A 15,962-nucleotide genomic window follows, 5' to 3' on the forward strand; every position below is an offset into this window, starting at 1 on the left:
TCCCGAGCTCCTTCCCCCTGGTCCTTCCCTCCCTATCCCGAGCTCCGGCCCCCCGTCCTTCCCTCCCTTCCCCCGTTCCTCCGGAGCGGCTCAGGCTCTATTTTTACCCGGGCCCTGCTCTGTACTGCGGCATTTCTCTCCCTGAATTATTTATCGGGGACTGGAGCTGAATGGAGCGGCTCCGCCCGGCCCGTCCTGCCCACGTGTCTGCCCTGAGCCATTGACAGATTCGGTTCATGGCACCGCCGCTCCCGGGGGGGCTCGGGGGGGCCCGGGGGGGTCCCAGGCCGGGCCGGGACCACCCAAATCTCCGGCCGGTGTCTGCTCTCCAGGCCGGGCCGGGCAGGGAGGGGGTGGTTGCCATGACACCGAGCGGGGTTTGAATGGAAAGGCCCCTTTTTTTTTAAAACAGAAAATGGAATTAAATTTCCCTGTGCTGCCTGGAAACGGGGGCCGGCCCGGGAAGCGTCACCTCCGGGGGGAACTCGGGGTTGGAGACGGGGGGCACGGGGGGTTTGGGAAGGTCTGGGGCCTGTGGTGTCTGTCCCAGAGCGTTCCCTGCAGCACCTGATGTTGAGTCAGCCCAGGCAGCCACACTCCAGCTCTTCCCTGCAGTCCGTGTGCCCCTCGTGTCCTTGGAGCGTGGCTCTACCTGTGCACCCCCCTGATCAGCACCAGGGGGGGCTGCTGCTGGGTGCAGGGGGCAGGGCAGGTCCATCCCAAAGAGCATCCCAGATCCAGCTGCTGGAGGATTTCCCTCTTCCTCCTCCCCGCTGGCAGGAGCGAGACACGAGCCTGTCCCAGGCTCTTTGGTTTGGGGTTTTCCCCTTTTCTGAGGGGAGTTTCCTGCCCTGGGTGGGTACATGGATGCCTGGAATTCCCTTGGCAGAGCTCTTCTCCCTTTCCAGCCACTGTCTGTCTCTGGGGGGCCCAGTCCTGGCTGCTGGGGGGGGCTTGCACCAGTGCCACTCCCCCAGTTTGGTGTCACAAGCCCTGACTTTTCTTCCCCTTCCAGTGGGATTTATCCACCTCTGGCTGTCCTGTCTCCTCGTGGAAGCTGGGCTGGCAGGTGGAGCCTGGGCCATCCGTGTCTGCCAGGGAGGGAGGGAGGGAGGGAATGTCTTGCTGCTTTCCCCTTTGTTTTCTCGGGGATGTGGCTGTGCTGGGCTCTGGCAGCTTCCCTGGGATCCAGGAGCACCGACAGTACCTGGAGCTGCTGCATCCCTCCCGTCCCTGTTTTCCCTGACCCAGTTTCAGTGTGTGGATGTGATTCCAGAGCCGAGGGCTCTCGGATTGACCTGCTCCAGGGGGCTTTGTCCAGGCTGCTGGAGCTGACTCAGCCTTCCTCCTCCTCCTCCTCCTCCTCCTCCTCCTCCTCCCACCCAGGATTTACTGTCTCCCATGGAAGGAGAGGGATGCAGCTCAGGAAATCCTCTCCCACATGTGCTCCGTGGGGATGAAACGCTGCCAGCTCTCAGTGCTGGACAGGGATTTTGGAAAGAGCTGGATGAGCCTGGAGGAGGCTGCACCTGTGCTGTCTGGGGCAGGTGCTCGTGTCCTGGGGCTGGAGATTCTCTCATTCCAAAATCTGCTGATCCACCTGCCCAAGTGCCAGAGGTCAGGTCTGCAGGCTCTCAGGGAGCTGCTTTTCCTTCTGCTTCCGAGCCCGTGTTAAGGACTCAGTGGGATCTTGGCAGAGGTTGCAAAGCCAGTGGGATGTTTGGGATGTTCTTTGAAAACAGGGAGAGCAGCATCCCACGTTTTCCCACTGTCCAGCACTGATCCTGCAGGGCTCCAGCACCACCCTGGGTGATCCTGAGGCCGCAGCCCACCACAGGTGCTCCTTGGCAGGACAGAGCTGTTGGCTTCCCTGGGTGAGGGGAGGTTTGAAGGCTCTGTGTGGAACAGGGATCCTCGGCCTGGGAATGCTTCCTCCATCCCTTTCTGTCGCTCCTTCGCTTGCAAAGTAGCTCCTGGAGCTGCTTCAGGGCTCAGAACTCCGGGTCTGACGCTCCAGGGCTGGGAATCAGCCCAGGACCTGATGCTGAGGAGTTCCCCTGCTCCCTGGGCTGCCACGGGGAGTCACTCTGAGCCTCTGCTGAGCCATCGTGGAGCTGCTGCTGCTGCAGCCAAGGCACTGCTGCCCTGGGAGCTCCCTGTGCAGCACAGTGAGAGCCAGAGCTCAGCTGGAGCCCCTCATCCTCCTTGGCCTGAGCAAGAGAAAGAAATGATTGAAACCATGACCCCTCAGAAAGGTGGTGGCAGTGGAGGCAGGAGTGGAGCAGGGCTGGGACCTGCCTGGGGCAGGTGGGGGGGTTCTGTAGGGTGTTGTCTGTGCACATGGATCCTTCTGGAGGCTCTGATGCCTCCTGTGGTATCTGCCATCCCCTCTTTCATAGAAGCAGAGGATATCCTGGGCTGAGAGGGACCCACAGGGATCATCCAGTCCAACCCCTGGCCATGCAGAGACACCCCAACAATCCCACCCTGTCCCTCAGAGCGTTGTCCAAACCCTCCTGGAGCTCTGGCAGCCTTGGGGCCGTGCCCATTGCCCTGGGGAGCCTGGGCAGTGCCCAACCAGCCTCTGGGGGAAGAACCTTTCCCTGGGATCCAGCCTGACCCTGCCCTGGCACAGCTCCAGCCCTTCCCTGGGTCCTGTCCCTGCTCACAGGGAGCAGAGATTGGAGCTGCAGCCCCCGAGGAGTCTCCCTTCAGTCTCCTCCAGCTGAACAAACCCAGTGCCCTCAGCTGCTGCTCCAGACCCTTCCCCATCCCTGTGTCCCTCCTTTGGACCCTCTCCAACAGCTTCAGACGTTTTTTACCTCGTGGTGCCCAAAGTGCCCCCAGGACTGAGGTGAGGCCGCCCCAGCTCAGAGCAGAGCGGGACAATCCCCTCCCTGCCCTGCCCTGTGATGCCCTCAGGACACAGAGACCCTTTGGGCTGCCAGGACACTCTGCTGACTCCCATCCCACTCCCCATCCAGCAGGACCCCCCCGTCCCTTCCCGTGCCGGGGCCGGTGCTGCGTCTTTAACGGAGCTCGGCGGAGGCAGCTCCATTGAAGATTTGAAGGAGAGCAGGAGGGGGTGTGGATGTGGATGTGGCCATTGGCAGAGCTGTGCTGCCATCCCTGGGAACAGCTGGGATCTGCCTGGAGCCCCCGAGCTCTCCGGAGCCGCCGCAGGGATCGGGGGCTGCCCGGGGGGGGTTTTTGTGTCCCGGCAAAATTCCTCGTGAACCCGTCGTGGCCATGGAGTCTCCGCTGAACCCGGGGGACAGCTGACCTGCTCAGGGGGCAGAACCACCACGGTGAGTTTATTTTTAGAACCGGGCTTTGATTGTTTGGGGCTCGAGAAAGATCAATGGAGAGGCTTTTCCTTTCCCCCTCCCCGGTGCAAAACGCAGTGGAAACGCGGGCGAATATTTCGGGAGTGGGGACCTGACACTGTTCCCTCTCCGGCTGGTGAGTGCCAGGATCTCTGCTGCTGGATGGGGTTAATTTAAAATGGAGCTGGACTAAGTGAATATGTGGCTCTGGGGTCCGGGTCAGCACTTGGGAGCGAGAGAGGAGCTCTCCTCTTCCTCCTCCGGTGCTCTGGGGATGCACCTCCCGGAGAGAGGGAATCCCCGGCCGGCATCCTGCGCTCTGCCGTGTCATTAAGGAGTTCCCCTGACAGCCTCAGGGATTCTCCTTGTGCTCCCGGTGTCTGCAGCTCCTTCCTGGGCAGTCCCTCTTGTTTTGCAAAGACAGACTCTTCCCAGCTCTTCTGCTGGCTTTTGTTTTAATGGATTTATTGGTTTGGAGCTGGCTAATTGATGAGGAGTGTTGGCTCCTGGGCTGGCTGGGCGCCATGTGACGTTTGGGGCTGGCTTATGCAATTTGATGGTCTGTAGGACGGTGCTTGTGTTCACATATGCATTAAACCCATTCTTAAATTATTTTAAACCTCTCACTGAGTCGGGTTTAGCGGAATCAGGAGGTTGCTTTGACTTTTCCTCCCCCTCACACACGTCCATCATCCAGTTTTGCCTAAAAACCAGGAAATGATGCTCCCTTCGTTCCAGATTTAGTGCTGGGAGCTGATTTTCCTGGGATGGAGGCAGGGTTACCCTGCTGCAGGATCCCAGGGTCTCCCTCCCTGCTCCCCAGGCTCCCCCGTCGCGCTCAGTCCCAACTTCCACCTCTGGCAGTCAACAGATAAAACTGAGTTTTATGTTATTTTTTATTTCAAATCACCATTTCCTCCTTTTTTCAATGTTCCAATCCATGGCTGGACCCCACCTGGAGAAGTGCCAGTCTCTGCTGTGTCCCCCTCGGGGACAGGGGGGTCTCTGTGCCCTCTGCCAGCGTGGGGACCAGCAGGAGCAGCAGCTGGAGAGCAGGAAGGGGGATACAGACACCAGCCCTGCCTTGTGCCTTCCTCCCATGGAGGTCTGCTGGGAGCTGGGGTGCTTTTGGGGCGATGAGTGAAGTCTGGGATGTGCTTTGCCAGGCAGGTGGGCTCGGGAAGGTGAGGGAAGACCTCGTTCCCTCATCCAGCTTTTTCATGCCTGGCACAGGCTCGGCATGGCAGCAGGTGCCAGCAAGAGGAGAGCTGTTTTCCATGTTTTCCTGGGCCTGGTTGTCACCTGGTGCCTCCAGCCTGATGAGGTATTTCCTGATGGATGGATTCCCAGGGAAGGAATTGTGCTTGGGGCTCTCTGGCAGGACCGGGAGCGGGTCGGGGGGAACCGTGCCAGGGAAGGGTTAACAGAAATCCCTGTTCCATGCTGTCCTATTGCATCCTGACACTGTGCAAAGTAGGTGGATAATTCCTTGCTCGCTTTTCAGGAAACCCCTGTGGTGGACAGCCCTCATTAATTGTTGCTGGGAAACTGCTTTGACGTCACCGGAGCAGTTCCCTGCTCCTTGGATGGAGACAGGAATAGCTCGTGCTGGGGAAGGCAGGATGGGGTGAGATGGAGCAGGGAGCTCTGCTGGGGATCCTCATCCTGGAGTTCTTCCCTGGTTCTGCCCAGGGACCCTCAGGAGCTGTCCCCAGGCCCTCAGTTCGGGGTGAGCAGGAGCCCTTCCTCCTCCAGGGCTGTGTTTCGGGTGGTTCCTGTGACCCTTCACTTGTTAACTGTGTTGGTTTGGGGTTTTTTGGTGTTGGTTGTAGTTTATTTTCTCCCTCGTGGTGAGAGGGTCCTTGCCTGGATCCCTACAGCTCCCAAAAGTCAAAGGGAAGGAACAGCAGCATCGCTGTTTCCTTTCTTTTTGCCATCAAACTGATGATGTCCCTTTTCCCACCCCAGGGGAGAGCAGGGCTGAGGTGGCCCCTGGTGCTGGGAGCTCCAGGCTCAAGGCAACCTGGACCTGAGACTGTTTAATCCTGCCTCCCTTAGAGAAGTGGTTCTTAGCACCCTTTAACTCCTGGGATGTGTTTATACACCTTTTATGCACCTTTATATTTGATTCCTGGGTATCCCATTTTGGCAGTCCTGGCACTGGTGGTGTCACACTCCTGGAATACAGTGAGAGCAAGTTGACACCTCTCCTGAGTTTAGTCCTCACCTTGGTGGATGGAGGTAGCAAAATATCCAAGTATTTTATTCCCCCTGAAATCGTCTGGTGCTTTTATTCATTCCCCCAGCAAAACCTCCTGATGCTCCACGGAATTCCCTCAGACTCTTGTCTCACCTGCATTCCCTGTCTCCTTGTTTATATATTAGCTTTTTTCCCCCCCCCCTTTTTCACCTGGAGGCAAACCCTTCCATCTGCATCACAATTTCAGAATTTGATGTCATGTGGGGGTGGAGATTAAGACTTAAAGCCATGACTAAGCACTGGGACTCCGGGAGGGCAGAGATGTCAGGCCTCCTGTTGGGAATTCTGCTGGGTTTCGTCGGAAGTGGAAAAGTAGTGAGGAATTAAATCCTTCTCCAGCAACGGAGAGAGTTTGGGAGAGGTGGCTTTGGAGTTGGAGCTCGTGGGTCTCGCTGGTTTTGGGGGCTCTCACCCTCTGACTGGGAGCTGCTTTCTCCAGCAGGAGGGGAGGGAAGGGAGCTCCAAAGGCTCTTTACCTGTTGGAATTCCTGCAGGTTTTCCCTGAGCTGCTGGGGCTGCTGCAGAGATGTTTTGCCCGAGCGGAGCCCAGGGGGGGAGCTGTTTCGGGAGCTTCAGTTGCCTCAACAAATCCTCCCGTCCCCGCCTCTTGTCGCACGTGGCACAGCCGGGACGGTCCCGGCCGCTGCTCCCTGGCCGAGGAGGAGCCTCTGGGATGATCCCCGGGCCGAGAGGGAGCGGCAGAGCCCGAGGGCCTCCGTGCCCACCCCACGGCCCCCACTTTTCCCCCTGCAAACCCTTTCCCACAGCCTCTGCCGCGCCGGGGGGGGGGGGGGGGGACCTGAGTCACCCCCGCCCTGTTGCTCCTGGCAACAGGGCCCGTTGCCATGGAGCTCGGCCTCCCATTGGCTGCCGGGCAGCCAATCAGCGAATTGCTTGCCGGAGCATCACTGGTACCCAGCGGGGTGGGGGGGGGTGGGGGTGCTGCTGCCCCCAAAAGCCGACCCCGGGACGGGGCAGCACTGGGGGGCTGGGAAAGTCCTGGAGAAGTTTGGGCTGGGAGGGACCACAAAGACCACCCTGTCCCACCCCTGTCCTGGGGACACGGCCCTGTTGAATGTCCTGAGAAGTGAGTCTGGGAAACCAGGCCAGGCCTGTTTGATATCCAAGGGAAATGGAGGGGAGGGATCAGGAAGCTTGGCTTGGAAGCCAGGGGGAAAGGCTGTGGTGTGGACACTGTTCCTGTGGCCTTGGCTTGGGCAGGGGCTGGGAAGGTGAAGCCCACTCATGCTTGGAACCATGGAATATCCTGAGTGGGAAGGGACACACAAGGGTCATGGACTCCAACTCCTGGTGCTGCACAGACACCCCAGCGAGCCCACCCTGTCCCTGAGGGCTTTGTCCAAACCCTCCTGGAGCTCTGGCAGCCTTGGGGCTGTGCCCACTGCCCTGGGGAGCCTGGTCAGTGCCCAACCACCCTCTGGGGGAAGAACCTTTTCCTGGGATCCATCCTGACCCTGCCCTGGCACAGCTCCAGCCCTTCCCTGGGTCCTGTCCCTGCTCACAGGGAGCAGAGGTCGGAGCTGCCCCTCGGGAGGAGCTGCAGACTGGGATGAACAAACCCAGTGCCCTCATCCATCCTCGTGTGGCCCCTCCAGACCCTTCCCCATCCCTGTGTCCTCCTTTGGATCCTCTCCAACACCTTTAGATCCTTTCTTACATTGCAGCACCCGAAGCTGCCCCCGGGACTGGGGGTGAGGCCGCCCCAGAGCAGGGCAGGACCTTCATGTCCCCACCTTCAACCACCTGTTTCTTTATCCCTGAAAGGTGAGAGGCAGAGGCTGAGCCACCTCAGACCCTCCATCCCACCTCAGCCCCTCCATCCCACCTCAGCCCCTCCATCCCACCTCAGCCCCTCCCTCCTGCCCCTCCTGAGCCGTGTGTAGGCAGCCTCTCCCAGCAGCCATATGTCTCCTTTGCACCCTCATTTAGCTCAGGAGCGGGTCTGTTCCCTGAGAAACAAGGCCAGCAATGGAGTTTATTTAGCAGGAGCTTCCTGCCTTTCCCAGATTTGCTGTTGGATCCATCCAGGCTGGGAATGTGGGACTCCTCTTGCTTTTATTCCCTGCCCAGCCAGGAGCTGCTGCTGCTGCTGCATTCCCAGGGCTCGGCGGCTGCGAACTGCGGGTGGCGAAAAGGCAGCAGAGGTGGAATTCCATGTTCCCCTTTTGGAGTGAAGAGGAGGATATGAACGTGTCCAGGCTCCCTGGCCCGTGGCCAGCGTTCCCAGTGTGCCACTGCTGGCCCAGTTGCTTTGCCAGCCCTCAGCTCGACAGCACCTCACCCACCTTCTCCCTTCCACCTTCTCCCACCGGTGCTTCCTTCTCTCCCCCGACACAGATTTTTGTGGCTTCCCTGACGTCGTTTTTTTCCTCTCCCGAGGCCCAGCTCGATCCCACCCCCCCCTTCCCCGAGTCCTCTGAACTTCCCCACCCTCTGCAAGCCTCTGTCTGTCACCAGCTCGTGTTTGCCACCCCCTCGCCCCGGCCCACGGCTGCCCGAGGGAGCGGGGCTGATTCATTCATCCCGCAAGGAATCCTGCTCTGGGAAGCAGCAGAGCGCAGATCTCCCCTGAGCTCTGTGTGCAGGGAGAGCTCCTGGAGGCTGCCTGGCGGGCAGGGAAGCTGCAGCAGGAGGGGGCAGCTGATAAATGTCAGTTCCGTGGCTCTGAGTTGTCGTTTCTGGGAAAAAATCCGATGATGTTTCCCTGTGTGGTGCTGGAGTTCCGTTGCAGCAGGATGGGAGAGGATCCCGTTATCCTTCTGAAATTTGGCTGAGGTGTTTGGCTCGGGGGGAAAAGCTTGTTAGAGGGTGGGTGGTGCAAAGGGAATGAGCTGTACAAAACCTGCTCTTCTGTTTGAGTGTCGCGTGTGCAGATCCGGTGCCACCTCCTCCTTCCCTTCCCCAAATCTGCTCCAGATCCTCCTGGATTGTTTAGGCAGGCCCCCAGCCTGGGCACAAGGCTGGAGTTTCCTACACTGTGGAGTATTTTGGGGAGGGGAGAGGCAGAGTTCACCACCTTCACCCCCTGCCTAATCCAGACTCCCACAAAGGAGGCACATCAGGCAAGTGCTCCCTTTTCCCTTCCTGACCCAATTCCTGCTGGAGCCCTGAGCACAGCAGGATTCCCCAGGGGGGACTCCTCACCCTGCACAGGCAGCATCCCTGGGAACACCTCAGCCTGCTGGGATGAGGCCAGGCCCCTGCAGCTGGAGGATGGATGCTTTCCCTGCCCCTTTTCCCATGAATTTCATGGGATATTTCCCACTTGCTGAGGTGCTGCTTAGCCTTGACTTAAGTAACTTTTCCCTTTCCTGGTTGTCCCATCCCTGGCTCTGGACTGGCAGCAGTGAGGGAACAGCTCGTGGGAAACCTCAGGCAGGTGGTGGTGGGGTGAGGGAAGCTGAGGTGGCTGAGCTGCCTCCTTGTGTTGTGGGGGCTGGGATTTGGGGCAATAACGCAGGTTTTTGGTTGTTTGCCCCGGGGCAGAGCAACAGCTCAGGTTCCTGGAATTTATTTCAGGGATGTTTGTTGGTTTAGGGCTGCCCTCGGTCTCTCTCTACACCAGTCACCTGCCTGGGGACCTCTCTCTGCCTCAGGGCCTTTGTCCAGCCCTGCTGGTGCCTCCAAAATCCTGGTGAGATCCACAGAGCTCCTGCCAGGTCCCCTCAAACGGGGGCTGCACCCAAGGGCTGGGTGGGGGGGGCTTCAAACAACCACTGGGTTTGGGGTCTGCCCACAAGGTGGGTTCCAGGGAAGCTACAGCCTGGATGTGCAGGAGTTTGTGTCCAGGGGGAACCTCCCTCCACCCCCTGACTCCCTCCCTGTCCTGCCCCGTGCCCTCTCCTGCAGGTGCCCGTCGCTGCCTCGGAGGGCTCCGAAGATGTCCAACAGCAACACGGCACAGGAGTCCCTGGAAATTATGAAGGAATCGGAAAAAAAGGTGGTTGAGGAGTCTGTGAACAAAACCAAATATGTATCCAGGTCACCAAGCAAGGAGGAGGCGGAGAAGGACGGGGGGGAGGAGGTCAGCGTGCGCCAGGAGTCTCAGGTGAGTGTGGACGGGGAGAACTGGGCCCTTCCCTGCTGCTTCCCGTCCCTTCCCAAAGGGACACGAGGCTTTTCCACGGGGCCCCCACACTGTGCAGCCTTCCCAGCCTGCTCCCTGCCCTGTGCAGACTGGAATAATTGAAATATTCCCTGGGGACACTCGTGCTCCGTCCCCCTGTCGTGACCCGCGGGATCAGAGCCCCCTTTGTGTCCCGGGAATGGCAGAAAACTTCCAGGCTGAGCTTCCTGCCTTCCCTTCCCTCTCTCCACAGAGGCGAACGTCGAGCCACGGGCACGCCAGGAAAAGAGCCAAGGTAGGACCTGCCCTGACATCCTGGTCTTCTGTGGGCTGTTCTGAGCTGAGCCCTGAGCTGAGCCCTGATCCCAGCCTTGGGATGCTGCTCCCAGGCCTTTCCTGTCTCCAGAAGCCACATGGAGCAGTTGATGGTTCAGGACAGGGAATTCCATGTGCTGGAAACGGGGGAAAGGCTGGAATTGCTCTGGCTGAAGATCAGAGAGTGCAGGAATTGAGGCAGGGAACTTCTCACTTAAAGTGTGGTTCAAAGGCTGAGGGAGGAAAACAACTGATTGCTCAGGGATTCCAAGGCATTGTGTGTCCCTGGATACCCCTGGATATTCTGTTATTGACCAGTTTAATTGGGAATGGCTGCACGAGTGGCCTGGGAATGCCACTGCAGGAGCTCAGGTGTGTGTTGCCTCAGGTGTCTTAACCACCCTCTTTCTTTTCCTTCTCCAGTCCAATTCAAAGCTTAAACTGGTCAGGAGTTTGGCTGTGTGTGAAGAGTCCTCGGGCCCCTTTGTGGATGGGCTGCTGGAGTCCCAGGTAGGCCCAGAATGAGACAAATTTGGGAGTGTGGAAGCCCAGAACATCCACATCTTGCCAGAACCGACGTTGTGTCCAGGGCCAGTGCCTCGGGGAGCCAGGAAATTCCCACAGGAGCTGGCTGGGAAGGAAGTGGCTGTGCCTGGGACCCCTGCTCGTGGGTGTGGAGGCACCTCAGAGCCTGCCCAGGGCTCCCTGGGAGGAGGGTGGGGAGGGACAGCTCTGTCTGCTCTCACAGAGAGTTTCCTTATGGATTCCTATGGATTGTCTGTGACCTGAGACCTTCCCGGGGTGCTTCTCTCAGCCACCAGCATCTCCAGCCACAGCCAAGGCTCAGGGGGTGTCTGAGGGGCTCCAGCCTGCTTTGTTCTGTTCCAGGACATCATCCAGCTGCACGTGAGCTGCCCCTCGGACAAGGAGGAGGAAAAATCCACGAAAGATGGGGTGGAGAAGGAAGAAAAAGACAAGAACAAAGAAAAAACACCAAGGAAGATGCTCTCTCGAGGTCAGGTGCTGGTTTGAACTGGGGAGGTGTTGGTTTGGATGGGGCAGGTGCTGCTGGGGCAGATTGGGAAGTGTGGGAACATCATCCCTGTAAAGACACACAGGCACAGCCCTTCCCTTCTTCCTCTTCCTTCTTCCCCCTTTCTCCTTCCCCCTTCCTTCTCCCTTCCCTTCCCTTCCCCTTCCCTTCCCTCTGGGCTGTTGCAGTGCTCTGTTAATTTGTTCTGCTGCTGCTGTTGTTGTTTCAGATTCCAGCCAGGAATACACAGACTCCACTGGAATAGATTTGCATGAATTTTTAGTAAATACACTGAAAAAAAACCCACGGTAGGTGCTGGGCAGTAAAACAGCTCCCTGGGGGAGGTGAGGGAGGGGATGACTCCCACCCCAGGGGTGTTCCCATATCCTGGGGGATTGCAGCACCTGCAAGTGTGTTTGTGTTTTCCTTCTTGGAATTCCAAGAGCGTTACCAGTCCTGGGGCAGTGCAGAAATAAAAAGCATAATGGTAATTTATCTCCTGTTTCGTTCCAAACATGGAATTTTGTGTGATGGAGAGAGAGGGAAAGAAAAATGGCTTGTTTGGATGCAGTGAAGGAGTCTTGATTGTGTTAAACCCCGTTCTGTAAGTGACTGTCAAATACCAACCTGCAAAGGAGCTGCTGTGGCAATCATCCACGGAATCCAGGGAAAGGCTGGCATGGGAACAGCAAAGCTGGAGTCACCACCAGTGGAGCTTCCAGCAGAGCAGGGATTCAGGCTTTCCAAAGCCAAGCACTGTTAGCAAAACAACCTTAAACTGAAAAGATCTGGTGATTAATTTAGCATGTCTGAAAAACGTGGAGTGTTCCAGCCCCTTCCCCTGGGGGTGGGTGAAGCCAGGTCGGTGCTGCCACTTGGGCTGGGTGTTTGGGACCCTCTCTGCTGCAGGAGAGGGGCTGGGAGCAGGGAAAGCTGTTCCACTGTCCCTGAAGTGGCCTTTTCCTCTCTCTTTTCTCGCCAGGGATCGAATGATGCTGCTCAAATTGGAACAGGAGATCCTGGAGTTTATTAGTGATAACAAGTGAGTGAGTTTGTGCTGAGCAAAAAAGGGGTTTGTGAGGTGGAGCTGAGGAGTTTGGGCTCCCAGGGGAGAAGGGAACATCCCCTGTTCTCTTGTACATCCTGATATGACACTGCTTGGAATTGTGACCCTCTCCCTGCCTCTTCCCAGCAATCAGTTCAAGAAGTTCCCTCAGATGACCTCGTACCACAGGATGCTGCTGCACAGGGTCGCTGCCTATTTTGGGATGGACCACAACGTGGATCAGACTGGGAAGGCTGTCATCATCAACAAGACCAGTAACACACGAATGTAAGGGGGAGGGAGCCTGCCTTTCCCTTTGCCCTTTCCCTGTGCCCTTGCCTTTTCCCTTTTCCCTTTTCCCTTTTCCCTTTTCCCTTTCCCTTCTCCCTTCCCTTCCCCACAGCCCAGGAGTGCTCCAGAGCAGGATGGGTTCCACACCACACTTTTTTGCCTCCTAAGAAGGGCAGGGCCCCTCTCAAGAAGAATCAGGTCATGGAATGAATAAATAGGGAAGATCCTTCCCTTCCAGCCCTCCCTGGCTCTCCACAGTTCCCAGAGAAGGGCAGGAGCTCTCGTTGCCATCAGCCAGAGCTGGAATTTCACACAGCAAACATCTCTGCATGTTCTGGGCCCCTTTCTTCCCTCCTAACAAGGGCTGGTTTTCCTGCAGCCCCGAGCAGAGGTTCTCTGAGCACATCAAGGATGAGAAGAATGCAGAGTTCCCACAGAGGTTTATCCTGAAACGGGATGACACCAGCATGGATCGGGATGACAACCAGGTGAGGGGGGGGTCTGCATCCCTTGGGAGAGTCAGATGTGACCTGTCTGAGATGAGAACAACTCCCAGGGTTCTCTTGGGCTTCCTCCAGTAACATTTAATAGGAGCTCCCACCCCACCCAAGCAGCAGCATCTCAATATGAAAACTTCCAAATACCATGGAAAGGGATGAAGAACTGTGGGGGTGCTTCTCCATGCCCTGAAATCATCTGGGGGCTGGGCCAGGCTTTAAGGTGAAGCCTTTTGCCAAGGTTTCCTTGGAAATGCCCTGAGCTGAGTGTTGCCAAGTGTGTCTCCCCACCTTTCCTTTAAAAGACCTTAAAGCCCATCCAGTCCCATCCCAGGCCATGGGCAGGGACACCTTCCACTATCCCAGGTTGCTCCAAACCCCATCCAACCTGGCCTTGGGCACTTCCAGGGATGGGGCAGCCACAGCTTCTCTGGGCAACCTGTGCCAGGGCCTGGCCACCCTCCCAGGGAGGAATTTCTTCCCCAAATCCCACCCAGACCCAGTCCCATCACCCCAGCGCTGTCCCGTGCTCTGGGAGGTGTTCCTGGGTCTCAGTCAGGGGCAGGAGCTGTTTGCTGCAGTCAGTGCCAGTTTGTGGTCTCCCTGTGGTGCCACTCAGGGCTGCAGCTGCCCACGGAGCTCAGAACCCACGAGGGAGCAGGAATGTTGGCACGGGCTCCAAACAGTGGCCTTCAGCTTTCCTCCCTGGTGGTATTCCAGACCTCTGGATCAGGCAGAGTTCAGGCAGGGTGGTTGTGCTTGAGGCAGGAGGTGGATGGATGTCCAGGAATGTCCATCCCTGGATGCCTGTGGGATGTTCATGCCTAGACACAGGTGGGTGCAGAGGCAGAGGCCGGCTCACCGCTCCCAGGCTCCACAATCCACCTCCTGCTCCACATTCCCAGCAGCTCCCCCTGCTCCTGCTGGCAACTGCTGACCCCTGAGCTGTGTTTGTCCCTTCAGATCAGACTCCCCTTGCAGGATGGGAGAAGGAGCAAATCCATAGAAGAGCGAGAGGAGGAATATCAGCGGGTCAGGGAGCGGATCTTTGCACGAGAGGTGAGTTTGGACCCCTCACCTGCCAGGAACCTCCCGGAGCTCTGGGGCAGGAGGTGGCCTTGAGTGTGCCAAAGAGGTCAGATCTCACTGTTGCCTTTCCCACCGATTTCCCAGCGGTTTGGGGATCTGCCATTGAATTCCAGCTCCCAGCAAAGGGGTCTGAGATGTCGGGGTAGAGGAGCCACACCTGCACCCCCCAGTCTGCAGCTTCCCTAAAATTCCAGGGAGCAGCAGAGGTGGCAGAGGAGGCAGTTCTGCTCCTTGCTGCCCCAAAGATTACAGGTTTATGCAGTGGCAGTTTTGGGATGATCAGAAAACCAGCTGCTGAACCCAAAAGGAGCAGCAGCTGCATCTCCCCAGTGCTGCAGCTTCCACCTCCTGACCCAGCAGTGCAGGGCTCTGCCTTGCCAGGAGGAATGTGGCCCTTCCCAGGAGGAATGTGGCCCTTTCCAGGAGAAATCTGCATCTTCCCTGGGCTCAGGGCCTGCTCACTCTCCAGCCAGGGGTGGTCAGGGATTTGTCTTACCTGCACAAGCCCAAAGTCCTGGCTTAGGGCAGGGGCTGTAGGACAGCACAGAGTGGGATGTCCTGACTCCTGCTCAGTGTCCTGGCCTGAGCCAGCTTTGCCTCTGCCTTCCAGAGGCAGGGATGACCAGCATGGATCAGGCTGGGCTGGCCTTGAGCCCACTGCCTGGTTTTCCTGGCAATAAATGCCTGGCCTTGATTGTCACATGGAGGAAGGTGCCACCAGAGCTGCCTCAGAGCAGGGGAGGAGGGAGCTGAGGACTCAGATTTGAGAGATCCTGGGTCACAGGTGCCAGGGAAGGTTCCCAAGGGCCTGGATGGAGATCCACAGGGATCAGGAGGCTCAACACCACTCCTGAGCGACCTGTACCTGCTCACAACACACCCCATGTCCCAGCCCCACCCTCTGGAACCACCTGGGGTCGTTCTTTCAGAGCCACTAAGTCTCCCTTTTCTTTCCTTCCCTTCCCACCTCCGTGGTCGCGCTCCCAGTCTGGCCAGAACGGATTCCTCACGGACAGCAGGTGAGTGCTGCCCAGCACCCTGGGGTGTCCCCAGAGCCCTGAGTGCTGCCCAGCACCTGGGGGTGTCCCCAGAGCCCTGAGTGCTGCCCAGCACCCTGGGGGTGTCCCCAGAGCCCTGAGTGCTGCCCAGAGCCCTGAGTGCTGCCCAGCACCCCCAGGGTGTCCCCAGAGCCCTGAGTGCTGCCCAGAGCCCTGAGTGCTGCCCAGCACTGGGGGTGTCCCCAGAACCCTGAGTGCTGCCCAGCACCTGGGGGTGTCCCCAGAGCCCTGAGTGCTGCCCAGAGCCCTGAGTGCTGCCCAGCACCCCCAGGGTGTCCCCAGAGCCCTGAGTGCTGCCCAGAGCCCTGAGTGCTGCCCAGCACTGGGGGTGTCCCCAGAGCCCTGAGTGCTGCCCAGCACCTGGGGGTGTCCCCAGAACCCTGAGTGCTGCCCAGCACCTGGGGGTGTCCCCAGAGCCCTGCAAGGCTCTGAGATGATGCTTTTCTCTGGTGTTGGATGGCAGGCTCTCCACAGAAGGCTTTGCTTGTAGCTCTCCCACACAGAGGCAGATTTTTAGGGATTTTTAGGGATCTCTCTCTGGTTTATTTTGCCCCCAGTCCTGCTGGAGCAGCCCCCCCCCCCATCAGTGGATGCCCGTGGGGTTACTGAAGGTGTTTTCTTTGCAACGTCAGTTTTGAGTCCTTGTTTGGCTGGTTTGTCAATTAAAAAGGAGGGTGGGAATGGCAGGGAGGAATTCCAGCAGTTTTCAAACCATTCCACCTCTTGTCTCCCGAAAGGATGGGAAATCCCTGCCCTGACAGTGCCAGGATCAGCATCAGGATCAGGCAGGGCTGTCCCTAATCCTGGATTATCAAGGCTGGATGATTTAATGGTGGCAGTGAAGTGTCTCAGGCTCCATCTCAGCCAGAGGAGCTGCTGAGGGCACTGGGAACACCTTTGAGCAGCGTGTTCTTGGGAAGCAGTTTTCCCATGGATGAAAGGGCTGGAGTCAGGCTGGTGA

The 15,962-nt window shown here is 58.1% G+C and overlaps 1 protein-coding gene across 6 annotated transcripts in view; it reads left to right on the top strand.

Annotated features, from left to right (window-relative positions):
- The window catches only part of R3HDM2 (R3H domain containing 2), a 33,105-nt gene that overhangs the window by 5,362 nt on the left and 11,781 nt on the right, over positions 1-15,962 (top strand). For 3 of the 6 annotated variants that reach the window (XM_051771452.1, XM_051771455.1, XM_051771458.1), the window contains exons 2-11: positions 9,457-9,655; positions 9,927-9,968; positions 10,412-10,498; positions 10,877-11,003; positions 11,251-11,329; positions 12,004-12,063; positions 12,214-12,354; positions 12,737-12,845; positions 13,818-13,913; positions 14,931-14,962. In XM_051771452.1, the coding sequence (XP_051627412.1) occupies positions 9,488-9,655; positions 9,927-9,968; positions 10,412-10,498; positions 10,877-11,003; positions 11,251-11,329; positions 12,004-12,063; positions 12,214-12,354; positions 12,737-12,845; positions 13,818-13,913; positions 14,931-14,962 (941 nt within the window). In that variant the 5' untranslated portion in view covers positions 9,457-9,487. Of the gene's footprint in view, positions 1-527; positions 3,309-8,993; positions 9,242-9,456; positions 9,656-9,926; positions 9,969-10,411; positions 10,499-10,876; positions 11,004-11,250; positions 11,330-12,003; positions 12,064-12,213; positions 12,355-12,736; positions 12,846-13,817; positions 13,914-14,930; positions 14,963-15,962 lie in introns of those variants that run through there. The other 3 variants (XM_051771457.1, XM_051771456.1, XM_051771453.1) reach the window with 3 other exon arrangements.

This window comes from Manacus candei, unplaced genomic scaffold, assembly GCF_025592945.1.
Source record: "Manacus candei isolate 608988 ecotype Guabito, Panama unplaced genomic scaffold, ASM2559294v1 h1tg000134l, whole genome shotgun sequence".
Taxonomy (NCBI): Eukaryota; Metazoa; Chordata; class Aves; order Passeriformes; family Pipridae; genus Manacus; species Manacus candei.